Source organism: Macaca nemestrina, chromosome 19 (genome assembly GCF_043159975.1).
Source record: "Macaca nemestrina isolate mMacNem1 chromosome 19, mMacNem.hap1, whole genome shotgun sequence".
Taxonomy (NCBI): domain Eukaryota; kingdom Metazoa; phylum Chordata; class Mammalia; order Primates; family Cercopithecidae; genus Macaca; species Macaca nemestrina.
The window spans coordinates 16,927,043-16,954,723 of NC_092143.1; the positions used below are offsets into that span (position 1 = coordinate 16,927,043).

Here is a 27,681-nt window from a genome sequence, read left to right on the forward strand (position 1 = left end):
AATAGTCTAACTTAATGGAAAAAAAAACAAGACATGTAGTTCAATAATATTTTATTGTCAATAGCATAGGAGAAATTCAATATTGAACCTCAGAACAAGAAGAACCTATTTACAATGCATGGCAAGGAAGAGATGGGAGAAGGAATGTCACAAAATCTTCAGTAAATATATATTTTTCATAGAGAACTAATCCATGAACCTGCCACATAGACAGCTTATCCAACCAACTTTACAAATTACTATTAATATAAGTTACATGCTTGCCATCTAAAGAACTAAACCCATAGACTGAAAAACTATGTGTCAAGGTAATGTGAGCATTTTAATCGCTTTACTTATATTTTCTAATGGCAGTAGTTTCCTCTCCTTTTCCCACTATCATATTAGACGAAGAGACAAGTTCCTTCAACACAAATTCTGATATTGGCTATTGTGAGAATCCCCATGTGAGTCAGTTATAAGCCCCTGCCACCAGTCTAGTGCCAACCAAATGACCAGGTGGGACAGCTATCAAAAATGAAAGTGAATTTATATTAAAATCTGAACTTCCTCTTGGGGTCTTGCATTTCAGCTACTAGAGGTCTATAATTCCTTATCCAACATTCCACAATCTGAAGAGTTCTGCGAACAAAGTGTTTTTGTAAGTTGGTGGCATACGCATTTGCCAGCAACATTTGACCCCTTATGAGCTAGTCTTTAGGTATGCATTTTGTCTGAATAGTCTACATTTTGTCGCAGCATATTAAGGTGTTGATTTATACGGTACTGCCCCAGATCTGAGCCATGAAGTTCTATAACATACAGTGTGTGTAAAATATTATCTTTTGAAAATCCCCAAAATTCAGAATTTGAATAAACACCTGCCTGCCAGGGTTTAACATAAGGGCTTCTGGACCTATAGTAGCCTGAGCATGTGCCCACGTTTCACTGGAGCCAGGGCAGTTTCGTGGTTCCCATACACCACACTTTCCTCAGTCTTTCAGGGAAGCGAGAATGTCTGGAACATTCTCTATCCCAAAGAAGGAAGGCATAGTGCTGGGAAGAAGAGCTTCCAAATCTTCCTTAAAGGAATTTTCTTTGTGGAGACTGTATTTCTGCCAACTACCCCAGAAAATTTGACAAATAATGAATAAATGTTTTTCCTCTAAGGTGATTCCTTTTCATTAAAAGCATATGTCATTGTCTTGTGGGAAAAAAGGAAACAAAAGATAGAATTGGGATAAAAAGGTCTATCTGTGTGAAGGCTACATGTGACAAGTACTGGTGGCTTCCTGATCCAGCAGTTATAGATATTGTATCTAGAAAATGAATCTCTGGATGCAAAGTTTACAGAAATCGGCATCCACAGAAGAGTCAGGGGGGACTTAACGTGGGCTATGCCACTTAAGGAGAACAGAATTTGCCAAAGAAAATGATGTTTCGAGTTTTGTTGTGCCTGATGATGTAAATAAAGGGATGGTCGGCATTCAATTCATCCTTGTGCTGCAGGATCCGTGCTCCTGGCACCTCTATGGAATCCCCACCATCTTCAGTTATTTCTAAGCGCACTTTGTGGATAACATTTGATAGGGCCACTCCCTTGGTCTCTGACATTCCAGAGAAATCAGATGTGTCTTCACTGAAGATATGTTTCAGCCCTAGATTTTCCAGACTAGCCTTGGGATCAATCATCTTTTCCACCTTAAATTTTGGAATGGAGAGTTTGACCTTGGCATTGGCCATGGTGCTGGGATTAGTCCACTGCAACAGCGACTCTGAGTTGAGTTGTTTTTCAATCTGAAGGACAAAAATGAAAAGAAATCATTTTTATTTATTTCCAATTGTGAAAGACCTGGCTTGATTGAAAACATAAGGTGTTATTATAAGCCCAGTTTCAAAGCAGTCTGGGTGGAACATCAAAGATGGCCCAGAAGTTTTTGGTATGTGACTCAGGAGACCCAGCAGCCACCCAGCTGTGTCCTCCTCCCCCCCAGCCTATAACAGTGTTCCCTGTGCACTGAAATTTATGAGGGCAGGGTTCTGTCTTTTCATTTTAAGTTAGAGAGTAGTTTTTTTGTTTGTTTGTTTGTTTGTTTGTTTGTTTGGGATTTTTTAGAGAATCTTGCACTGTCACCGAGGCTGGAGTGTAATGGTATGATCTTGGCTCATTGCAACCTCCACCTCCTGGGTTCAAGCAATTCTCATGCCTCAGCCTCTCAAGTAGCTGGGAGTACAGGCACACTCTACCACGCCCAGCTAAAATTTTTTTTTTTTGTATTTTTAGTAGAGACAGGGTTTCATCATGTTGGCCAAGCTGGTCTCAAACTCCTGGCCTCAAGTGATGTGCCAGCCTCAGCCTCCCAAAGTGCTGGGATTAAAGGTGTGAGCCACCGCACCCAACCTTAAGTTAGAGAATAGATTTATAGAAACAAATGCCTGGATTATGATGTTGCATACACAATAGTGAAATGAATATAAAATTAGAAAGCTTTTTATACATATTTCTTGAATGCTTATTGTAATTTCTCTACGAGGAAATCCAGAATATTCATGTACTAAGAATGGCATCAGATTTAATAAATTAAATTAAAGCTGAAGTTACTTTTTTTTAACGGGAACTTGAACTAACTCTGAGCCATTCCCTAAGGTCATAGGTAGTGAATGCATCCCTTTTAGCTGGTTTAAAAAATGAGAGAGATGCGGCCAGGTGCAGTGGCTCACGCCTGTAATCCTAGCACTTTGGGAGGCCAAGGCGGGTGGATGCACTCCAGCCTGGGCAACAGAGCAAGACCCTGTCTCTAAAACAATAATAATAATAATAATAATAATATATCAGTATTGTCTCATCAATTGTAACAAACATCCCACACTAATGCAAGATGCTAATAACAGGTGAAACGGTAGGCCTGAGACGGGAAGGGGAGTATATGGGAATTTCTTGTACTTTCCGCTTATTTTTCTGTAAGCATAGAGCTGCTCTAAAAAATAACATCCACTAATTAAAAAAAAAGAAAGAGTAGGAGACAGTATGCTTGATATCAGGTCACATGATAGTGGACCTGGCAGTGCGTAGCAACGTAGTACCTTACTCCCTAGGAGATGAGGGAGGCACTCTAGCCTTTAGTTAAGAACCTGGCTCCAAGTACATGGGCTCAAATCCTGATCCTGCACACACCCTTGACTAATTATATGACCACAGACCCGTTACCTACCCCTCTGTGCCTCAGTTCCCTCACTGGTAAATAAGAGTGTGGTAACAGTCTCTAATTCATCAGCCTGCTGTAAGAATTAAATGTGATAATGCATGTAGGCAACTTAGCACAGTCCCTAGAACACTGTAAGTGCCAAATAAATGTTGGCTGTTGTTAATATTAAGGAGGAAAGGCCCCAGAAAGAAGTATGGGACCTTGGAGGTGACTGAGCCAATGGCAATAAGGAGGGCTGCCAGCCCAGCTCTCATGGCCCACACACTCCTGTCTGCACGACTCTTTGCCAAGATAGGGGGTGCCTTTGTGGCGAGCACCTGCCTCCTCCTTACCTTCTCCAAGCCTGTGGACTCGTCCTCCACATCCTTGGGTAGCAGGATGAACATGCTGAGATGCTTATTTTGAAAAGGAAGTTCTATGATCTTACAATTGATACTGTCAATGTTTCCCATACAGAATGTGGCCTCCATGTTCATCATCTGCACTGGTTTCGTGTCTGTCTGTAAAAGGGAAAATCTGGACTGCTTACTTTTCAACTTACACATGCATAAATATATATATACACACACACATATACCCACATGTATATATACCCACATGTATATATACAGACACAACACATATATACATACACCTATATATACACATTTACACACATACGTATATATGCATACACACATACATATACACACATATATACATATACACACACCTGTATATACACACACTATATATAACCCCATACATATATACACACATGCACATATATACACACATATATATGCAAACACATAAATATATGTACATATATACATATATATACACACAAATTTGCTCTTGACATAGTGTCAGATTATTATGGCTTATAATTCATCATCCACCGAGATCCAAGCTGTATGGCACCCAAACCAGAGACTGTCCTGTGAAGAGTCTGTGTTCCTTTGAAAAGTTATTCATATACTTTATAATCTACATGTTACACATTACAGGAACTATATATAATACTGTATTTACATAGATCAAACCTTAAAAATAAGACTGTATGGCTGAAAATGCAAGCAATGTTTGTTATTCATTACAGATGCCTATGAGATCTTTAAACTATTCCTGGTGGAGCTGACTTGAAAGTAAATTCTACTGCAAATCCACATAACCATTCATATGGCTTTTCCCAATAAAATACCTAATTTCAAAAACTGACTGGGCGCAGTGCCTCACGCCTGTAATCCTGCACTTTGGGAGACCACTTGAGGTCAGGAGTTCGAAACCAGCCTGGCCAACATAGTGAAACCTTATCTCTAATAAAAAATACAAAAATCAGCCAGGCATGGTGGCACAAGCCTGTAATCCCAGCTACTTGGGAAACTGAGGGAGGAGAATTGCTTGAACATGGGAGCCAGAAGTTGGTGTGAGCCAAGATCGCACCACTGCACTCACTCCAGCCTGGGCAACAGAGCAAGACTCTGTCTCAAAACAAACAATAACAACAACAAACTTAGCATATAGCAGAACAAAACAGTATTTGTTGTGACCTCTCTGTTTGTCTTTGGTTTGAATTGCCCACTCCCCGCTGTACTGCCACCTACTTAGATTCGAGCTAATGAACAAAGTCTGGATTGAAGATAAGAACCTTGGTTTTTAGTCCCAAATGTGACATAAACAGATTCTGTGGCCTTGAGCAAATCCCTCAATCTCTCTAGGCCTCAGTATTCTTGTCAGTAGAATGAAGAAATTGTATATTCAGAATAATGGTTACCACTGGGGAGGAAGAAAGAGGAACAGGACAGTGGAGTGAGCAGTGAAGGGATACATACAAAGCAATGCAACTGTTCTTATATTTTTTCTTTAAAATTCTGAAATAATTAAGGCAAAATATTAAGTTCAAAAAGATGATTGATCGGTATATGGGTGTTTGTTTTATTATTCTCTATCATTTTCTGAATGCTTGGAGTATTGCATAATTTTTAAAAAGGAAAACGTTCTTTAAAATTATCTCTAAGTCTTTTTAAAATTATCTCTAAGTCCCTTTGAGCTCCACTGTATGCCCTGCTCTTTTTTTTTTTTCCAGAAACATTGTGTTCAGTGATAAAGCTTAGCATACCCCAGCACCAGGAACGGTGTGGAGTTGCAGCAGCAGGGACAGGCAGGTGACCCCCACAGAGCCTCACATGGTAAAGAGGATATGGAAGGCAACCATTAAACAGAACAGCCCCATGGCCTTAGACAGGGCAAAGCCCAGAACGGCATAGGAGAAGAGCTGCTGCTTGAGAGACGGGTTCCTGGTATAGCCAATGACCAAGCTGCCAAACACCATTCCAATGCCAGTCCCTGAACCAGCCACACCAACTGTGTCTGCCCCAGCACCAATCAACTTGGCTGCTGTGCCAATGTTCCGGGAGACAACACTGGTCTAGAACTCCTGTTTGGCCACCTAAAGTGGGGAGCTGCTGTAGGAAGGCTGTTTAGATGAATTCTCTGGGCTACTGAAGAAGGAGGCAGATACAGGCCTAATTAGACCTCTAGTAAAACAGCAGATCAGAGCTGGAGAAATAAGTAATGCCCCTGTGGTCTGCATTTTTTCACTCTCCCAACTTTAGCCCTTGGTCTCGCCCTGTTCTTCTTAAGGGGAGCCCATGGAAGGGTCTGATCACTCAAGTCTTTATCTCCAAGCACTGCCCAGGCCTTCTCTTCTCTTTGCCCCTATTAACACCTGGCCTCCTGTCTCTGCTCCACAGATGACTGATTTTCTGAAGGAAAATTAATTCACACTAAGATGTAAAAGACTGACAGCAATGTAGTATAACCTATTGACGTATACCTCCCATGGGATATTTGCCTGTTAACTAAATCTCTTCGGGAAGAAATTTCAAGCCTCATACCAAGCCTGCAAGCATAATACTCCAGTAAACTTGCATCTGGTATCTTTAAATACTAAGCTGAACCTTCCCCAATCCCTCTCTCAAGCACAGTTAAACCTTATTTATTTTACGTTTGTATATACCTCTATTTTAACACTTGCTACAGTGTTGGAAATATTATCTAGTGATTGTCTTTCCACTTCCAACCCCAACTAGAATACGGTCAAGGCAGAAACTAAGTCTTATTTTTTATCCCAGCTTGTAGTGCTCACTTCTATCCCAGCTTGTAGTGCTCACTGAATATCTGGCTGATAAATAATGGAAGACTTCAACTCTATCTGTAATCAGAAACAGAATTATAGGAAAACATACTACTTTGGAGGTTAACAGATAATTCTTCCCTTTATTTCTCCTAAAGAGGATATTGTCTTAAAATATATTACTCCTAAAGAAATTTGTCTAAAAATCTCCAACAGGGCCGGGTGTGGTGGCTCATGCTTGTAATCCCAGCCCTTTGGGAGGCTGAGGCAGGCGGATCATGAGGTCAGGAGATCGAGACCACGGTGAAACCCCATCTCTACTAAAAATACAAAAAATTAGCCAGGCGTGGTGGTGGGTACCTGTAGTCTCAGATACTTGGGAGGCTGAGGCAGGAGAATGGTGTGAACCTGGGAGGTGGAGCTTGCAGTGAGCAGAGATCGCACCACTGTGCTCCAGCCTGGGTGACAGAGCGAGACTCCATCTCAAAAAAAAAAAAAAAAAAATCTCCAAAAGGTTAGACTGCTAATAGTTTCTGAATGTGCACATAGTTGTAGCCTCCAAAAACTGTCATCAATTTCACTTATCAGCACTGCCTATGGGTACTTTATTTTCTGAAACACATGTTGAGTCATATCTTCTGAAAAGAGGACCAAATAAAGACTACCTATCCCAGAAAATATAATACAACATATATATTAATATAGATATATATGGATAGATACATTTATCGGAATAAGTACTAAACTTTTAATAATATAGTTTTACCAATTTAACCCTTACCAGAGACACCACAGGACATGAGAAAAGGTTTAGTAATGTCACTCAAAAAGTTCAAGGGCTGACAAAGCAATTCAAAGACAACAAAGGAGAAGTAATAGCATCGGCATTCAAAAGAAGGGTGTAGCCTCATGCAGTCGTGAATAGCATTTTATTGCTTTACCAAGTGAAACACTGAGAGATCAATGAGACATTTCAAACTCTTATTAATTCTGTTCATAAAGGCTGAGTTTCCAGGATCTTATATAACCTAGCTTTTTGATTTAACAGCAAGAATAAAAGAATAGCACACATTCTTTCTCCCTTCTCAAAAAACACATATTAATACTTTCTTAATGAAAAAAGTACAACTCTTAGTGTGGTTGACACAAAAGTCCACATTCTACTCATTGACTATTGCAACATTTTCATGGTATTCCTTCCAGGCTGGCTCGGGGCCTTGGTGAGAGGCACCATTGGCAACCTGTTTCAGATTTCACTTAAACAGAGTTAGGAACCCTTTGCCAGCCCTTGCCAGGGAGGAGAGCCAATCACTGATCAAAGGAGTCAGAGGGGTCACTCCATGACAACAAAGGGTGTGTGGATGCCGTCAGGGCCAGTGGGGCCAACACCCCTCCCTAACTCACAGTAGAGGCTGGGTAAAGTCACGTTGCACTTCCACTCCAGATAAAAGCCAACACTGAGAAGGTCAAAAAGCCATGTTTAAAACTCAAGGACCTGTGTGTGCAAAACACAAGAGTGTGAAGAGCCTAAAGTGTGTCTCTAGAATCTCAGACAGACCTCTTGTGTACAGGGTCAATCCTGTCCCTGCAGTCAGTTTTGAGAAGACCACTGCAGTTGGGAAGCTAAGCTCAGGAAGGTCAGGCTTTGTCTGCTATTGATTGTTTAAACAAACTGACCCTTAGCGACTGAGCATTCAACAAATTTGCTGAGCACCTACCGATGTGTTAGGGACTTGGCCAGAAATTGTAGACCCTGAGATGAATCAGGCATTGTCCCTACCTTAAAAATCCCATGCACTAGTAGGGGATCTATATAAGCAAACAGATTTCACTGTGCAAAGCATATTCTGGGAGGGGACAGAGGGGAGTATGAATAAAAATTCCATGGGAACAAAGAAAGAAAGAGTAATGGAAGTCATCCAGCTAACCCAGGTGTAGATTGTATCTTGCAGGACTCTTCCTCATGGATGCTAGCATTAAGAAGGTGCTACTATATTTGGCAAAAACAAGATACTGATGCTAGGTACTCTAAGTACTGGGAGAAGCATGAAAACTAGAACTGATGCATAGGAGCTACAAGGTAATTAAGCTACCCTTAAGTATTGTACTAACTGAAGTGCTGCTTCCAGTCTAACACAAGCCAGATCCCACCCAAGGAGACCACATTACATCATCATATAGATCTCTGGGTTTTTCAATAAAATGGGTCAAATTTCCAGTCTCAGTTCCTTGGTCTTGGTCTCATTTACAAAAGAGGTACTTGACCTATTTCTTTTTTTTTTTTTTTTTGAGATGAACTCTTACTCTGTCACCCAGGCTGGAGTGCGGTGGCATGATCTCAGCTCACTGCAACCTCTGCCTCCTAGGTTCAAGCCATTCTCCTGTCTCAGCCCCCTAAGTAGCTGGGATTATAGGCACATGCCACCATGCCCGGCTAATCTTTGTATTTTTAGTAGAGATGGGGTTTCACCATGTTGGTCAGGCTAGTCTCAAACTCCTGACCTTGTGATCTGCCCACCTCGGCTTCCCAAAGTGCTGGGATTACAGACATGAGCCACTGCACCCACTGTCTACTAATTATTTTAACATATTTACTTCAACAGTATCAATGAGACTGGCCTGCAAAACAGGCACTTAATTCTTCCCATAATGACTTCCAGTGATGCCGATGAGTAAGCTATACTTTGTTTTTTCACAGCCAACAAGTGCCTCAAAGCATCTGGGGTTTTTTGTTTGTTTGTTTGTTTTTCTTGAGATGGAGTTTCACTCTTGTTGCCCAGGCTGGAGTGCAGTGGTGCAGTCTCGGCTGACTGCAACCTCTGCCTCCCAGGGTCAAGTGATTATCCTGCCTCAGCCTCCCATGTAGCTGGGATTACAGGCACCCACGACCATGCCCAGCTAATTTTTGTATTTTTAGTAGAGAGAGTTTCTCCATGTTGGCCAGGCTGGTCTCCAACTCCTGACGTCAGGTGGTCTGCCCGCTTCGGCCTCCCAAAGTCATGGGATTACAGGTGTGGGCCACCACGCCCAGCCATCAAAGCATCTTATAAATTATAAATTAAAATCCCAGAACAATATACTTCACTATCAACAGATAAGAAAATGAGATGTTAGAGAAGTTAATGGGGAACAAGATTCCGAGATGTCAAGGTTTCATGATAATCCAAAGTCCTCTGATAACAGAGTTTGGTCTTTTCCTTTTCTGCTAAAGTTCTCAGATGTTTGTAGCTATTTTTCAGCCAGTGACTTAGCTTTCCTCGCTGGGTTATAAATTCTATAAAATTTCACTCAGCTCAGATCCTTGAAGACATTCTGGAAAAGAGGAGGGAGGGCCTCTGGATTCTGGTTCTTTTTGTACCACTTACCTTCCAGCTGTTCATCTCAGGAAAGGCACTTTGCCGACCATGCCTTCAGGTTCCTCATTGGAATGGATTTATGCCCCCCTCTGTCCCTATCATTTTTCACATCTATAATTGGGCTCCTTTTACTGCTACACGCTGCCCCACATACCTTGTTGACTCTGAAAGGACATTCTTTTGTTTCTGATTCAGGAAATTTCTTCATCCACTTGCCAACAAAGTAGGCGGCATTAACCACAAGGATTTTGGTCTGGTCGTTCACACTGTTGTCAGCTAAAATGTTCTCAAAGTGGCCTGCAACAATTTTAGGAAAACACAAGTAGCAGAATTATTCTTCCAAACTACATCTGAAATTCACATGCATATTCGCCGAGTATTTACCACTTCATGAAGTCACACCATGTAAGACCTGGTAGTTCCAACCATCACATTTCAGAAGGACTCTTTTCTCTCCTTCTAACTTGACACAACCAGATCTACCAAAGAGGTCAGGAAAGGAGAATGAAGGAGGGGGAAGAAAGGAAGAGAAATAAGAAGGAAAACACAGCTACCACTCTGAATGCCTATTCTGTGTCAGGCAGTATACAAGCTATTTGATACACATGATATATATTTCTTCCTGCTTTACGAATGAGGAAGCTGAGACTCAGGGATGATAACTCACTTTCCAAGGATGATATATAAACGAGGGTGGATTCAGGATTCAAAGCCAGCTCTTTCTGACTCCAAAGCCTGTGCTCTTGAATGAAAATACGTAATCACTTTCTTAATGCCAGAATTTCACATCTATTATCTCACTCTTTTCACAATCATCCTATAAGGCAAAGATCATTATCTCCATTTTACAGTGCAGTAAACAGAGGCTCAGAGACGCCAAGAAACTGTTCTAGTTTCCTCAGCTGGAAAGCATGTCTGAAAGTTCTGGAGCTGTTCTAGTTTCCTTAGCTGGAAAGCATGTCTGAAGGTTCTGGAGCTGTTCTAGTTTCCTCAGCTGGAAAGCATGTCTGAAGGTTCTCCCCTTCACCCCACAGCTCTCCATCCACTCCCTCAGTTGCACTCCTTGCAGACAGGCTGATTGCCTCAAGGTCAACTGTAATCACCATGGGGCTCAATCACAATTGCAATTATTACAAAGCTAAATCTCAACAGCCAAAACAATTCAAGGGAAGTGATCCCTTAGTAAAAAGAACTCCTCACATTTGAATAGCCCACAGCTGTTTTTTTGTTTTGTTTTTGTTTTTGTTTTTGTTTTGAGACGAGTCTTACTCTGTCACCCAGGCTGGAGTGCAGTGGCCGGATCTCGGCTCACTGCAAGCTCCGCCTCCCAGGTTTATGCCATTCTCCTGCCTCAGTCTCCCAAGTAGCTGGGACTATAGGTGCCCGCCACCTCGCCCGGCTAGTTTTTTTGTATTTTTTAGTAGAGATGGGGCTTCACCGTGTTAGCCAGGATGGTCTCCATCTCCTGACCTCATGATCTGCCTGCCTTGGCCTCCCAAAGTGCTGGGATTACAGGCGTGAGCCACTGCACCCAGCCTCACCCACAGGTTTTTTATAAAGGGTTTTCATTTACCTAATCTCCAATTTTCAGACCAATGTTCAGGGCCCACTTCACAGGCCTGTGACCCCTGTGTGAAGGGCCCTGCTCTTGGTTTAATGTTCAGCTGTCACCATCTCAAAATTCTTAATAAATGTTTACACAAGAGGCCCAGCAATTTTACTTTTGCCCTGGACCACGCAAATTATGTAACTCGTCCTGCCAACGCTATAGAATATGTTGAATATATATTGTATTACTGAAGAAACCTGAAGAACAAAGAAGCATGGGAGCTGGTAACTGACAGAGCTTCAACTTCAATCCTGAGCCTCCTATTTCAAATTCAGAGGTCTTTTCATGGCTGGATGCGGTGGCTTACACCTGTAATCTCAGCACTTTGGGAGGCTGAGGCGGGCGGATCACCTGAGGTCAGGAGTTTGAGACCAGCCTGGCCAACATGGTGAAACCCCGTCTCTACTAAAAATACAAAAATTAGCTGGGCATGGTAGCACGCACCTGTAGTCCCAGCTATTCGGGAGGCTGAGACAGGAGAACCCCTTGAACCTGGGAGGTGGAGGTTACAGTAAGCCAAGATCGTGCCACTGCACTTCAGCCTGGGCGACAGAGCAACATTCTATCTCAAAAAAAAGAAAAAAGAAAGGCCGGGCCCAGTGGCTCATGCCTGTAATCCCAGCACGTTGGGAGGCCAAGGTGGGCAGATCACGATGGCAGGAGATCGAGACCATCCTGGCTAACACAATGAAACCCCATCTCTACTAAAAATACAAAAAATTAGCCGGGCATAGTGGCGGGCGCCTGTAGTCCCAGCTACTCGGGAGACTGAGGCAGGAGAATGGCGTGAACCCAGGAGACGGAGCTTGCAGTGAGCCAAGATGGTGCTACTGCACTCCAACCTGGGCGACAGAGCGAGACAGGAAGGAAGGAAGGAAGGAAGGAAGGAAGGAAGGAAGGAAGGAAGGAAGGGAGGGAGGGAGGGAGGGAGGGAGGGAGGGAGGGAGGGAGGGAAGGAAGGAAGGAAGGGCGGGCATTCACAGCAACCTGGATGGAATTGAAGACCATTATTCTCTTTGTTTTGTTGTTGTTGCTTTCTGGGAGACGCGGTTTCTCTCTTCTCGCCCAAGCTGGAGTGCAACGGCACGATCTCAGCTCATTGCAACCTCCGCCTCCCAGGTGCAAGTGATTATCCTGCCTCAGCCTCCCGAGTAGCTGAGACTACAGGTCCGTGCCACCATGCCCAGCTAATTTTTGTATTTTTAGTAGAGATGGGGTTTCACCATGTTGGCCAGACTGGTCCTGAGCTCCTGACCTCAGGTGGATCCACCTGCCTCAGCCTCCCAAAGTGCTGGGATTATGGCATGAGCCACCATGTCTGGCCTGAAGGCCATTATTCTAAGTGAAGTAACTTAGGAATGGAAAACCAAACATTGTATGTTCTCATTTATAAGTGGGAGCTAAGCTATGAGGATGCAAAGGCACGATAATGACATAATAGACTTCGTGGGGTGGGGGAAGAGTGGAAGGAGGTGAGGGATAGAAGACTACACACTGCATACAGTGTACACTGCTTGGGTGATGGCTACACCAAAATCTCAGAAGTAACCACTAAAGAGCTTATCCATGTAACCAAAAACCACCTGTTCCCCAAAACCCATTGAAATAAATTACAATATAATACAATTTTAAAAATTAAATCAGGTAACATGTGCCCCATTTTACAGTTCTGTAAATTGAAGCTTTGTGTCCAAATATCAGTTAGGAAGTACCAGCGTCTGGATTTGAACCTAGGTGCTGAATGACTCCAGAAACCCTGTTCTTTCCATGTTCTCATCCTGCAGTTACTGTCCCGTTAGAATTTCCTCAGTCAGTACAGAGAGCGAGCAGCTGGGGGCGCTAGTCATTCTCGCAGGAAGTGGGTCTCCCTTACCCCGGAAGTGTATCCCTCCCTAGACAGCAGCGACTACCTAGGCTTAATTCTTTCCTGGCTAGATTCGGCCACCCAACGGGTCTCTCCAGATGCAATTATAAATATATTCACTGGGAAGGGGGACAAAGTCACTGACTTGCCCTCAAAATCATCATAACCCTAATTCTTTTCCAGCAGGGAAGACAACTCACCAGGAATTTTAAGGGAGGAACGAGGAGTCTGACGAGGGAGACGCCTAGAAGAAGCACTGAGCCGGAGAAAGAACCGGTTAGGAGCTTCTTGGACCCTGGGGCTATCAGAGGAGCGACCAGCATGGGGAGCTGCGGCACCTCGGACAGGCTGACGCTAGTTTGGTTTGGTTTGGGGTTTTTTTTTTTTTTTTTTCTTCTTTTTCTTTTTTTTTAAGACAGAGTCTCGCTCTGTCGCCCCTGCGCGATCTCTGCTCATTGCAAGCTCCGCCTCCCGGGTTCATGCCATTCTCCTGCCTCAGACTCCCGAATAGCTGGGACTACAGGCGCCCGCCACCACGCCCAGCTAATTTTTTGTATTTTTAGTAGAGACGGGGTTTCACTGTGTTAGCCAGGATGGTCTCGATCTCCTGACGTCGTGATCCGCCCACCTTGGCCTCCCAAAGGGCTGGGATTACAGGCGTGAGCCACCGCGCCCAGCCCGTTTGTTTTTCTTATACATATGTTGCCTATGTCCCTTTTTCCTTAACAAATTTGTAAAATTTGTCAGCTGAAAGGGGCCTCGGGGATCATGAAGTTATAATCCAATTCCTCTATTTCCAGACTGAAAAATGGCCTCATGATTGACCCAAAGTCACACTTTGTTAGAGGCACAGCTAGGATTCCACTAGGGCCTGTGACAGCTCGTCAGAGAGCAAGACAAAGTAGACTAACACTGAAGCACCAACAGTTTCTACCAAGTGATGAGATGATACAAGAAATGCCCAGAAATCCAAGTTGTTTACATGTCTGGAAGGGAAAGAATTTAGCTTGCGTAGTAAAAATATCCAGAGAATCCTCCAGATGTTTTTTTATGCCTGGAGCAAGCATTTATGAGATGGAAGGCCCTGTTTACTTGATGATTGATAGCAGAACAATTAAAGGGTACTTGCCGTCTGTGAGATCCTTAATTGAGTTGTTGATCTGACCTTTCGTTTCTTCCAATTTATCTTTGAAGTCAACAGTTTCCAATTCCTTTGCATAGGGTCTCTTCGTAGAGCTGATGAACTCCTGAAAAACATGCAGTTCATAAAATCAGAGTCTGTAGTCAAGCTATTGCATTGTTATTCTCTTCTAACAAAAGGATTATTAAATATCAACTGCTATATGTACGCTTTCAAAATTGGTAACACTATATGAATTGAAACCTCATGTAGAAGTCAGTGAAATTCTTTGTATTGAATGTTTCTTTTTTTCAATTATAAGACAATTTCAATTATTAAATGCATCTATCAGTTAATATCAGCTTTGAGGAAAACAAAAGAAACACTATGTTAAATATACCCAATTATCTTACGGGTTCTAATTTCAGAAACATGAAAATGTTGTATGTCTACAGATACATATATATTAGAATATAGGAAATGTATAGAAAAGAGAATTATGAACAGAAAACTCTTGTCCTTGCTGAACTAAATAAATATCCTGTAGACCCTTGCTACTCAAACTGTGGTCCAAGGTGGTGTACAGCATCACCTGAGACCTTGTTAGAAGTGAAGAATCTCAGACCCCACCCCAGACATACTGAATCAGAATGCATTTTAACAGAACTTCCAGGTATGCCATCTGCATATTAAGGTTGGAAACACAGTGCTGTAGAGAACATAGCAGGAGTTATTACTCTAATGCTTATTTAAAATGTGCAACCCCAAACCCCATTCCCACCGTGACAATCAGAAGTACCTGGGTGTTAAAAGGGCCTCAAGAACTTGTCCTTTTAACACCCAGATAGTTCTGAAGCGAGAGATCCTCCACAGACCACACTTGTTTGGACCTTTAGTAAATTTGCAGATGCTGTGCACCTAGCAGGAGCAATGGAAAGCAGTCTTAAAAAATCTTTTGTAATGAGCCAAGATCATGCCACTGCACCCCAGCCTGGGCAACAGAACAAGACTCCATCTCAAAGGGAAAAAAAAAAACTTTACAACTCCTAGTCTGGTTAAGATCATTGCAGATGTTGCACAGAAGTTCAACCAAACTAAATATAACTTGATTCAATGTTATGTCAGTTCACTTCCAAGCACAGGGCTTCTTGAATTTCTTCAGAGCAGCTTCAGCCTTAGCCAATTAACTTAGCTTCAGTTAATTGCAAATCAACCTTGGGACTGACTGTCACCATTGATGGAGAGAACCAATCTCACCTGAAAACATTAGAAAGCCTCAGCCAGATGAAGGAGGGCCTCCATTGTCCTCACTGCCAGCAATAAAAATGTGTTGTCTCCTTAATGATCATTTAGGGAGCTTCTAGAAATTTTGTATGCTCAGGTTTCAACTCACATCTCAGTGTTTTTTTTTAATGCTTCCAATGATTGTTGGAATAAAAATGGTTGTGTATATGTGTCTTTAAGCAACAAAAAACATATTAACAATATCTAGTAACCCATGTCCTCAAAAGATCTTAACCACAAAAATACCTACTGCAGAAAGTTGCAAAATCATGGTAAAATATTTAAAAGCTGGTAGTCTAGCTTTTAGATTTGGAAAGCTTGAAATTCTGACCATCCGAACAGGAACTAAATCAACTCTATGTTACTGAAGTACAGAGGGAACCTCCATGTAGTCTGGAATACTGTCTGTGTGTTTCAAATACAGATTTTTAAAATATTACAACATTGGGTACCATAGTGTTCTTTGTACGATTGCTTACAGCAATGGCTAAACTTAAATAACCAGAACTGCCTGTGGAGATCCCCATCTGACCAGCCCAGCACAACAAAACTAATTTGTGACTGATGAAAATTGTGAATTCATAGTTATTATTTTTCTTACTGATTTTGAGAAACATCAGAACTTTGTGCATAACAAATGAGGTGGAGAGCTTAAAACATTGTTCCAGGCCATATGCCCTGCTCTTTAAGGAGAAAGAAGTTTAAATAATGAGCTGTCTTACACTCCTTGTCTATGGAGCTACATTTATTAGAGAGTTAATTACTCTGTTCTCCATTCTCTCAGAGGAAGCTAAAAGGAGGGTAAGATTTATTTGAGACGGAAAAGGAAAGCCCATAAGCTTCTCTATATTTTGAGTTAGAAGATGTGACCGCAATTGACTCCCACTGTACTCCTAACCTCTCCACTAGGATTTATTTATTTTAAGCCTCAAATCACAAGTGAACCTCCTAGAAATGAATTTCACTGAAAAAAAGTTGTAGGTCTAACAGCATGAAAATACCACTCCTTGTAAAAAGTTAAGTCTTGCTACTTGCTTTAAACAACTTACTGTAGAAAGATTCAGAGATTTGTCTATGTAGAGCCGCTTGATTAGTTTCAGTGAGTAAAAGGAACTAAGTTTGTTGACATCCGATGTTACTGTTTGAAATCCAAAGGGCACGTCTTTGACATTTTCAAAATGAAGAACCTGTTAAGAGAAAAATCCATTACCTGAAAAGCATTACCTCTGAATGGTGCTTCACTGAAGTGGACACGTGATAATGACCAACGTCCTTGGGCATACAGAATCCTCCTGCCCAGTTCCCATAAAGCAAGATCCTCAACCTCAGTGTTATTGACATTCAGGCTGAATGAGTCTTTGTGGGACTATCCTGGGTACTGCAGGAAGTTTAGCAGCATCTCTGACCTACTAGATGCCAGAGGCATCCTTCCCCTATTTGTGACAACCCAAAATGTCTCCAGACATTGCCAGATGTCCCCAGAGTGGGAAGGGGAGGACAAGTTGTCCCCACTGAGAAACAGTACCATAAAGGTACTCTTCCAAATCAACTATCGAGAACGTTTGTCCTTTCTTCAAAGTGATGCCCTTAATACTCACACAGAAAGATTTCCAAACTTGGAGAACGATGAAGCTGGGTTATAATTTCTGTCCAATTTAGAGACCGGAAGAGAGAGATTAATACCAAGAGAGACCATCATCAGGCAGGAATCAGATTTCAGGACAAGTGCCTCTAGCCAGAGTCTGTCTAGTGCCTCTGGGTGGTTTAGCAAATGCCAGGTAAAAGGTGTGTCATTTCTTATGGGCAGCTACAATAAATGGTGGGCTGCCCGCCCTGGGTGGGCTAGAGTCAGATGGCCCTGCCTGTGAATCCCAGCCTTCACCAACTCTTCAGAGAATCTTCTCCAACTGTTCAGAGCCTCCTTTCCTCTCTGTAAAATGGGCTGAGAATACCTGCTTTCCTCATTTCTTATGAGGATTACTTACATGTAAAACACCTAAAGTATTATACGGATTCAAGCTGTTAATTATTATTCTTGTAATAATATTGTAAGCTATGTAAAACCAGGATACTGTCATTTGGAGGGCTTAAATCATTGTATTTTGTTCCTAACTTTTTTTTTTTGTTCCAACCAATAGTCCAGCATCTTCTCGGCCTTGCAGCACCACAACATGTAATGTCAGCATAAGATGATACCCTCCTCACTCCATAACCCATAATGGTCATGGCCTGATTCCACAACCCAGATAAGCAAGGCCACCAAACCGGCACATTGCGCCAGTGAATTACATAGCCTCAGCATTGCAGGGTCAAATGGGCTGGTCCCAGATAGTGCGTAACTCTCCTGCCCAAAGACGGATGGAGGAGGCCAGGAAATTAAAGAGCCCAGGTAACTACTGCTGGGGAACCAGTTGCATGTACTGAGAAGATCGTGGGGAATTATTGAGGGACAGACCCACTACCAGGAAGTTCTCTTTCTCTGGCCTTTCTCTAATGGTAGATGAGAAATGAGGAATGGGAGATTGGGTAGGGATAGTGGAGTTGTGCAGTTCAGAGATGAGGCTCGATGAGAAGATACATCTCCTCTTCACAGTAGTGAAGCTGCTTCCAGTCCCAAGTGTAAATTCTTCATCCTGACCTAAATAACTCTTATGGGCCATACTTTCTGGGCACATATGAATACAATAAGGTGTTCCCTTTTTAAATGCTTATGAGCTAATAGGAAAGAAATTCTGTTGAACCTAAAATGATTAGTATAAGAGTAATAATGAAATATAATTAGGAGAACATTCACTTATTATCTAAAAGTACATGAGGACTTAAAATCATCTCATTTGAAGGTCTAAGAACTTTACAAAGCTAGATAATCAACCATAGCCAGAAAGAAACCCTATAATGATACAGATGCTCCTTGATTTATGATGAGGTTATCTCAATCCATTGTAAATTAAAAATATCATAAGTCAAAATGAAAAAAACTGTGATTACCCAGCAGATCTCCAGGTTCTCCATCACAGCCTGATGCCTGTCCCAAATGTGAGTTGCATTACCTACAAGTGAGCTTTCACATTTAAAAACAGATTAAGAAGCCTGTAATCCCAGTACTTCGGGAGGCCAAGGCAGGCGGATCACCTGAGGTCAGGAGTTCGAGACCAGCCTGGCCACGTGGTGAAACCCTATCTCTACTAAAAATACAAAAATTAGCTGGGCATTGTGGCAGGCGCCTGTTGTCCCAGCTACTCGAAGGCTGAGGCACAATCATCACTTGAACCTGGAGGCTGCAGTGAGCCGAGATCGCACCACTGCACTCCAGCCTGGGTAACAGAGTAGTGGGCCTCTGTCTCAAAAAAAAAAAAAAAAAAAAAGATTAAGGGAGTCCTGGAATGGCACAACTCTGAATCTTGACCAATTCTGAACACAAAGTCTCCATTCCTTTTTTCCCAAGACACTGCCTATGGGTTCTAATAACTGTATTCCCACTTAAAGTAGAAAGGTTTGGGGCTTACCTGTCCAATTTCATTTGCAGTGTCACCTTTAGCACCCACTTGAGCAAGTGACAGAGAGGTGGAGAGACAGATTGGAGAGAAGAGGACATTGCCTAGTGGCTCCTTTTCACATAGTTGTTTGAACAGATCAACAGCAAAAGCCGAATTTGCTAGTTGCAGGGCATCCATTGTGGGCCTGGAAGCAAGGACAAGGGAGAGGTTAATTTCTAAAGCATCTTTAACATCTTCTCACCTGCATTCTGCCAACACTATAAGAATTCTATTTAAACAAAGTAATGATCTCAGAAGAAACAAGGAACTTTCTGTAAATTCAAAAGTAAGATCAGTTGTGAAGAAACTTCCAGGCAAATGTCCGAAGGCATATGAGGTCCTCTGTGGCAGCTCTGCCTAGACTCTGCAGTCTTGGGCCTGCTTAGCCACTGTGGCCGTTGTCGGGAGCCCAGTGGTCACACTTCTCCAGCATATGTCAGAAAAGTTGACAGCACTAATCAACATCAGTTGGTTTTATTTATCACATATTGTTTCCATTAGGATTTCAGTTAAACTAAAAGTTAAAATTTTTATAAAACAAAAACAGTCAAATTGCAGCAGTTTTGCATGGTTCAGTTTCATATTTAGTAAGTGTTATGGGTTGACTTGTGTCCCCAAAAAAGATGTGTTAAGTCCTAATCCCCATTACCTGTGAATGTGACCTTATGTGGAAACAGGGTATTTCCTATATCTTAACTAATACATCATTAGTTAAGATGAAGTCACACTGGAGTTAGGTGAGCCCTCATCCAACATGACTGGTGTCCTTAAAGGAATAAGAGAAGAGACACAGAAACAATACACAGAGGGCAGATGTGAAGACACAAATGTCTTCACCTGTGTGAAGGACATGCCGTATGGCAAAGGAGGCAGAGATTGGAGGGATGCTTCCACAAGCCAAAGAATGCTAAGAACTGCTGGCAACACCAGAAACCAAGAGAAAGTCATGGAACATTCTCCCCTGGAGCCTTCAGAGACAGCACGACCCTGCCGACATCATCATTTCAAACTACTGGCCTCCTAGCCTGGGGGTGAATAAAACTTATGTTGCTTTAAGCTGCCTGGTTTGTGGTGCTTTGTGATAGAAGTGCTAGAAAACCCTTAGAGTAAGTAATGCCTTTGCAGGACACCCAGCACATAACAATACTTATTAAACAGCAGCTGTTATTGTTTGTGTTCATAATACGCATCTGTGTGCAAGACACTACCCAGAGTGTTACAAGGATCAGTGGACCTCCTCCTTCTCTAAGCTCATAGTCTCTTTGGGCAGCTATGTAGACAAATAACTAGAATACAGAGCTGCCCAAGACATGTGAGTGGTATAATCAGTAATATGGGAGTTAAAGAAAAGAGAGAACAACTTCAAAATATGTAGCCTGGTAAAGTGGATATAGCAGCAACTAGGCATTTTGTCATATTCAGAGCTCTTTAATTCTAACACAGCAATTTCCAAAGTGTTGTGTCTTGACTCCTGGCAGTCCCTAACACCCTTTCAGCAGGTCCATGAGATTAAAACTATTCTCATAATAATACTAAGACATTATCATTCTCAATCTCTAATAGACAGTGGAGTTTTCCAGAGGCTATATGACATCCCTTCTATTAAACCAAATATTAAGGAGATTTGCAAAAATGAAAAACAATATCACTCTTCTCATATATCATTCTTCTCATATTTTTTCACTGGACATGGATGCAGGTGGAAACCATCATTCTCAGCAAACTATCACAAGAACAGAAAACCAAATACCGCATGTTCTTACTCATAGGTGAGAACTGAACAATGAGATCACTTGGACACAGGAAGGGGATCATCACACACCGGGTCCTATTGTGGGGAGGGGGCGGGGAGGGATAGCATTAGGAGATATACCTAATGTAAATGACGAGTTAATGGGTCCAGCACACCAACATGGCACATGTATACATATGTAACAAACCTGCACGTTCTGCACATGTACCCTAGAACTTAAAGTATTAAAAAAAAATTGTTGGGTGCAATGTACACTACTTGGGTGATGGATACATTAAAATCCTATACTTCACCACTATACAATCCGTCAGTGTAACCAAAAACCACTTGTACCCCTAAAGCAATTGAAATTTTAAAAATTTAAATAAAAAATTATATATATATTAAAATATATATATTATTCATATTAGCATTTAATGGTTATATTATTTTAATAAATTAGTAAGTGAACATTTCAAAATGTGTCTGGTTTTTATTTCTAGTTGGTAAATAACAATAGATATAATCGGCCGGGCACGGTGGCTCAAGCCTGTAATCCCAGCACTTTGGAAGGCCGAGACAGGCGGATCACGAGGTCAGGAGATCGAGACCATCCTGGCTAACACGGTGAAACCCCGTCTCTACTGAAAAATACGAAAAAATTAGCCGGGCGTGGTGGCGGCGCCTGTAGTCCCAGCTACTCGGGAGGCTGAGGCAGGAGAATGGCGGGAACCCGGGAGGCGGAGCTTGCACTGAGCTGAGATGCGGCCACTGCACTCCAGCCTGGGCGACAGAGTGAGACTCCGTCTCAAAAAAAAAATAATAATAATAATAATAGATATAATCTGCAAATTTTTAAAGAAACAGTTATTTGGGGTCCTCGATAATTTTTAAGAGTGTAACGGGGTCCTCAGATTTAAAACGCTTCACTGTTCTAATAAAGGTCTACGTACCTATTTAGTAGTTACTGATAGACCCCAAAGAGAATTAGGTAAATTCAGGCAGTCAGGGCTTCCCTTTCTGGGAGCAGAGCTGAACTACATGGACTCCTGAGGCTCTGCCTAAGCTGTGCACTCAGGCCAGTGTTCCCATTGCAAATATACCATGAGACCCCCTGAAGTCAGGTGGGCCTCTCACTTTTCTTTAAAGCCCACAACTTTATTCCTTCTCCCCTCAGGGCAGGGGCGAGGGCCGACAGGTGACATCACACCTCAGGGAAAAGTGACTGGCATTAGGTGTATACTGAGTCAGCAGAGTATACTGAGGCAAAAATGAAAGCCTGTGGAGTGTTTCACCCAGTGTGCCCACCACTGGGAAAATATAAAGAAACTTCACGAAAGGTTTGGGAAATCTGTGGACAGACTTTCTGAATAGGAAACCTGGCTTCCTTCCACAGCAGATTTAATATTAATAACGCCAAGTTCATCTACGAGTAAAACTCAACATGTACAAGTAATGAGTTATTTCTTCAGCAAATAGAGAAGCCTAAACCCATATCCCTGCAAGCTTCTTAACACTTCCACAAGTTGAGAGCTAATCACACTGATAATAATATGAAAACACACAAAGTGCTTTAACAAACACAAGTAGTTCCTCCCACCATGTATTTATTATCCTCCAAGAGAAGCTAGAATAATTTTGCATAGTCAATAACAAACAATATTCTAGTGATTTCCTTTGTATAGAAAAATGGTGTTTAAGATCTTAAATTGGCCGGACGCGGTGGCTCAAGCCTGTAATCCCAGCACTTTGGGAGGCCGAGACGGGCGAATCACGAGGTCAGGAGATCGAGACCATCCTGGCTAACACGGTGAAACCCAGTCTCTACTAAAAAATACAAAAAACTAGCCGGGCTAGGTGGCGGGCGCCTGTAGTCCCAGCTACTGGAGAGGCTGAGGCAGGAGAATGGCATAAACCCGGGAGGCGGAGCTTGCAGTGAGCTGAGATCCAGCCACTGCACTCCAGCCTGGGCGACAGAGTGAGACTCCGTCTCAAAAAAAAAAAAAAAAAAAAAAAAAAAAAAAGATCTTAAATTAATCTGCTGAGGGAGTTTGGCTGCAAACGCCTACAAACGGATCTTAGAAGTGGATCAAAGGGTGAGGAGATGTTCATTTTACCACTTTATTCAACTAAAGCATTATTCATTCATTCGTCATAACATTCTGAGATATACTTGGTCTAAATAATTGTGGATACAAGATCATTGTGGTTTTTAGCGTAGCTAATTACACAATACAATTAATGCTCTGTTGCAATCCAGGTCCCTGTTGGAGATGTGAATCGATGCACACCTGACATCCTAACATCTCCGGGGCTGTCTCTCATCACCGGCGGACCTTCCCCTTGAGTGAGTCCCTTCCTTTGCATGCTAATCCTCAGTGCGTTGAAGATATCAACATATTCGCATGGTTTGTTTAATCGACACAAAACTTCTTCCCTATGGTTTTCCTACTTGAAGAAGCCCTTGTTCCCTTTCTGTCGCTTATGTTGTAAACTCTTTTTTTTTTTTTTTTTTTTTTTTTTTTTTTGAGACGGAGTCTCGCTCTGTCACCCAGGCTGGAGTGCATTGGCCGGATCTCAGCTCACTGCAAGCTCCGCCTCCCGGGTTCACGCCATTCTCCTGCCTCCGCCTCCCGAGTAGCTGGGACTACAGGCGCCTGCCACCTCGCCCGGCTAAGTTTTTGTATTTTTAGTAGAGACGGGGTTTCACCGTGTTAGCCAGGATGGTCTCGATCTCCTGACCTCGTGATCCGCCCGTCTCGGCCTCCCAAAGTGCTGGGATTACAGGCTTGAGCCACCGCGCCCGGCTATGTTGTAAACTCTTGGTATGATGTTGCTTTCATCAGTGCGTGAACACAAAGAGATCTGCCTTCCTGTTCCTATGCTGACTGGTTCCTTTTTCAGAAAATTCTCCTTCATTTCTGGGAAGGCCATACAGCCGTTAGTATCTGCGGTCCCAGCCGCCACAGTGTTGTTTGATGCTGGCCAGAGGCAACAGAAAAGGTCTGTACATGGAAATGGTTGTAGTGGCAAAAAATCACCCACTAAGTAATCAATCAAATATTTCCTGGTAAATCTGATCAGTGGCTCTGTGATTAGTCCCAAGTGACCTAAAAACACTATAAAGTTGATCTGGTCTGAGGTAGCTCAAAAGATGACTTTGGCCACAATCGCCACACGACTTTTGTTGCAAGACAATCAAAGCATTTAAACAAACCTCAGCAATGTTAGCAATACATGCCCTGGAAAAAATACAAACTTCTACACAGACCATTTTGCATGATCGAATGCTATAAAAATTGTAAGTACCAGAGTAGAGATTAGTAATTCCTGTATGGTAAATGTATGTGCCTAATGACTTCTGTTGAAAGTGCTAAAATTGCTACAAGTTTTGTTCCATTTTATTGCCTTGTCACAAGGGCCTTCTTCCATTTCTGTGAAAACCCTGTAACCATTTTAACAAGAAGAACTTCGTTTATAGTTGCAATGTAGAAAACGCTACATCTTTCAGGCACTTAAAAGTTTAAAAAGGAACTTTATTTTAACCACAGAACAGTGAGACGGAAGTTTAAGTAGTAATACAAATGCAGTTTTAAGAACTTATTTCCAAGTAGCTTGCTTTCACAATCTGTGCTAAATTATAAACCTTGAAAGTGGGACAAGATCTTGGAGAGGATCTAGGCTGGCCACACCTCTTCGTTTTACAGATGAGGAAAGTGAGGCAGACAAAGATGAAGTGAGTCTCCCAGGCCACCCACACAGGGAGTGAGAGTGGCAAAACCAGACCTAGAATTCATTACTTCCAGCTCCCAGCCTGGCACTTCCCCGCCACACCTTACCACCTGCTTTCTTGGTAATTGCATCTTTGCTGGCCTTTGTTCTCTCAGAAGTCTCTCGAATTCCAAAAATCCAACATGTCCTGAAGTCTGTCTTGAAGATATCAACATATCCTGCATGGTTTGTTTAATCATCGCAAAACTTCTTCCCATTGATTTTTCTACTTGAAGAAGCCCTTGTTCCCTTTCTACCACTTACATTGTAAACCCTTGGTATGATGTTGCTTTCATCTAATAAGTATTAACTGAGTACCTAATGTGTGTCAGAGTAGGCATTAAGAAAACAAAGGTGGACATGACATGGTCCCTGCCTCCAAGGAGTTGTCAGTTAGTGCCATGATGAATGTTACAAGTGTTTTGATGAGTACACAAGTCACTATGGGATCCCCAGCAGTGACAGCCTCCCTCATACTAGAAACCTCAGTGATACCTTCTCAGAGACAGTGACAACTGAGTAAGTCACACTAAAGTTGAATCCTACAGGATAAGTAGAAGTTAGCCTTGCAAAAATGCACGACAGGGAGAACTGACTCAATTCAGAGACTGCAAGTGGCCCCAATGAATAGAGACACATGTTCTAGGTTGGGGGTAGGGGATGTGCTCACTTCTCTAGACTTATAGCTTGTTACTGGTCTTTGTATCAAGATTTCCTAAGATTTTTATGCATCTGAGCCAATGGCCCTCAAATTTTTTGTCTTTAGACCATTTGGGTGAAAAAAAAAGTCCTGTGGTTAGGTTTGCTATATATCCCACTTCGCCTGGGACAATCCTGGTTTATGTTTGTTGTCTTGACATTAATAACAGTGCCCCATTTACTCTCTAACATATCCTGATTTGAACAATATATGTTCATTTTACTTATAGACCATCAACCACACATTACGGGTGTGCATATTTAAATGGAGGTATGAACATAGTTTTTTCATCCCTTAAAAACTAACTTTTGGCTGGGCACAGTGGTTCACGCCTGTAATCCCAGCACTTTGGGAGGCCAAGGTGGGCGGATCACTTGAGGTCAGGAGTTCGAGTCCAGCCTGGCCAACATGGTGAAACCCTGTGTCTACTAAAAATACAGAAATTAGCCGGGAGTGGCGTGGCAGCACGTACCTGTCATCCCAACTACTTGGGAGGCTGAGGCAGAAAAATCACTTGAACATGGGAGGCTGAGGTTGCAGTAAGCCAAGATCATGCCACTGCACTCCAGCCTGGGTGACAGAGCAAGACTCCATCTCAAAAAAAAAGAAAGAAAAAAACTACCTTTTTGCTGTGTGAGAGTATTGTAGATATCACTTAGCCCAGCCTGCCTCATTTTAAAGATGGAGAGACATAGTGAAAAGCATCTCTCGAGTATTTGGTATAACTAGTCCTTAGGGAATGCCATGAGAAACCTTGCCTATTATAATATCAGTGATGGAATGCCAAAAAAACACAACCTCCGTTGTCCACATTCTAAGTCTTTGAGGAGCAGAGGATGTGCAGGATTAAGAAAATAGGATATTTTGTAGTGTCTGCAATGTGAAAGAATATGAGGACTAAACGAAGTGATTAAGTGAATCAATGTATATGAAAAGTGCTTTGTGGGCAAGAAAGTACAACACAGCTATTAGTAATGAGATTAATTGCTTTAATTTCCCATGGCAGGGGGGCGTCTGCTTTGCTCTGAAGCATCATAGCTGCTCCTGTCTCTTTAGAAGCCTGACCTTGACCACTGACCCAGCCCACTGTTGCCAAGCAGTAAACTTACAGCCAGACTCAGCCACACCAGAATGCCCCAAATCGCTGAGACTGCATAGCCTCAAAGTCAATCCGCAACCTAGAGGGATTGAAGTGGCACAATTCAAGGCGTTAGGAAGCAAAGATATAAACCTGCTGACTCATTTCCTTTGGAGACTCCTTTCCTCAGACAGGCTTCATCCCCACCCATGAAGGAACTCATCAAACACTTACACTCACTGGTGGGGACTGAGGTTTGGAACCCATTATTGAAAACCTCTCAGGAGATGTAGGGGGTGAAAAAGATGGTAACAGAACCCATGGTGTTGTGGAAACATCCCGAGCTGCAAGCCTGAAGGCTTGATTCGATCTCAGCATTGCCACTTACAGGCGGTGTGACTTTGGACACCACGTCACCCCTGTGAGTTCCGCTCCTCATCTACAGAATGAGGGGACTGGGCTGAAATATGTCTAAGAGCCCCCAGCTCGGAGGATCTGATTATGAGTCTCTGGAATAGCCTGGCATGTTGGTTTTTAGTATGATATGCTTAAATGAAGCCATAAAAAAGAAGCATACAGTGTATGAGTAAGAAACTACAAGCAGCCCAATTTAAGCCCAATTTATAAGTCCAAGCTATGCTGAAACCCAGGAAACCGGAGGGAGAATAATTTCCACTTAGACGAATATAGTTGCAAGTAGATAAACAGTGATCTGATGTTTTAAAATGCCAAAAAGAAGGGCAGTCCATATGCCTAAATCTCAGCCTTACAATGTCAGCCAGGGAGAAGAGCCAACCAGACACACCAATCCTTCTCAACTTTCCCGGTTTGCGGGTACCATCCCCTTTCTGAAACTAGCATTGCAAAATTCATTCTGAGTTCCAAGGTAGGCCTGAAAATGTCCTCAGAAGTATTTTCTCCTCCGTGAATCACGGTTGCACCCCTCTACCACCAAAACCTCCGAGCCATGTGACTTCTTCATATTCTTACCTTGTATGGTTAAGTGATTTGACTCCCTATATGGTGTTCCTGGTGCCCAAAGGGTTGGGAGCTGGAACTCTTGCCAGTATGGGGGATGAGAGGCGACAGTACTCAACCCGACAGCCCATCTTTGAACACAGCCCCTTTATGCCCATTTTGTCCACCGTCTCAAATCAGCTCAAATAATGATTTTTATGAATTTTCCTGAAAAAGGAAGTCACCAGCCCTGCTACCCCACCTTGCTTACCTGGAGTCACAGTTATCCTGGAAAATGTGTGGAAAAGTAACAGGCAAGCGAGGAGCACAAAGACCTGGATGTGGAGGCGACCGTGTCTGGGCAGAAGCAG

At 42.5% G+C, this 27,681-nt stretch overlaps 1 protein-coding gene and 1 pseudogene across 1 annotated transcript; both read right to left on the reverse strand.

The window, feature by feature from the left end:
• Positions 1-34: 34 nt before the first annotated feature.
• On the reverse strand, positions 35-27,681 carry LOC105476997 (serpin family B member 5). Its single transcript, XM_011733301.2, has 7 exons — positions 27,582-27,681; positions 19,043-19,217; positions 16,586-16,723; positions 14,262-14,379; positions 9,814-9,956; positions 3,518-3,685; positions 35-1,776 (listed from the first exon to the last, which is right to left on the reverse strand). Exons 2-7 carry the CDS (start codon positions 19,208-19,210, stop codon positions 1,384-1,386), a joined length of 1,128 nt encoding a protein of 375 aa, XP_011731603.2. The 5' UTR covers positions 19,211-19,217; positions 27,582-27,681; the 3' UTR covers positions 35-1,383.
• Positions 5,350-5,760, reverse strand: LOC105477112 (ATP synthase F(0) complex subunit C1, mitochondrial pseudogene; annotated as a pseudogene).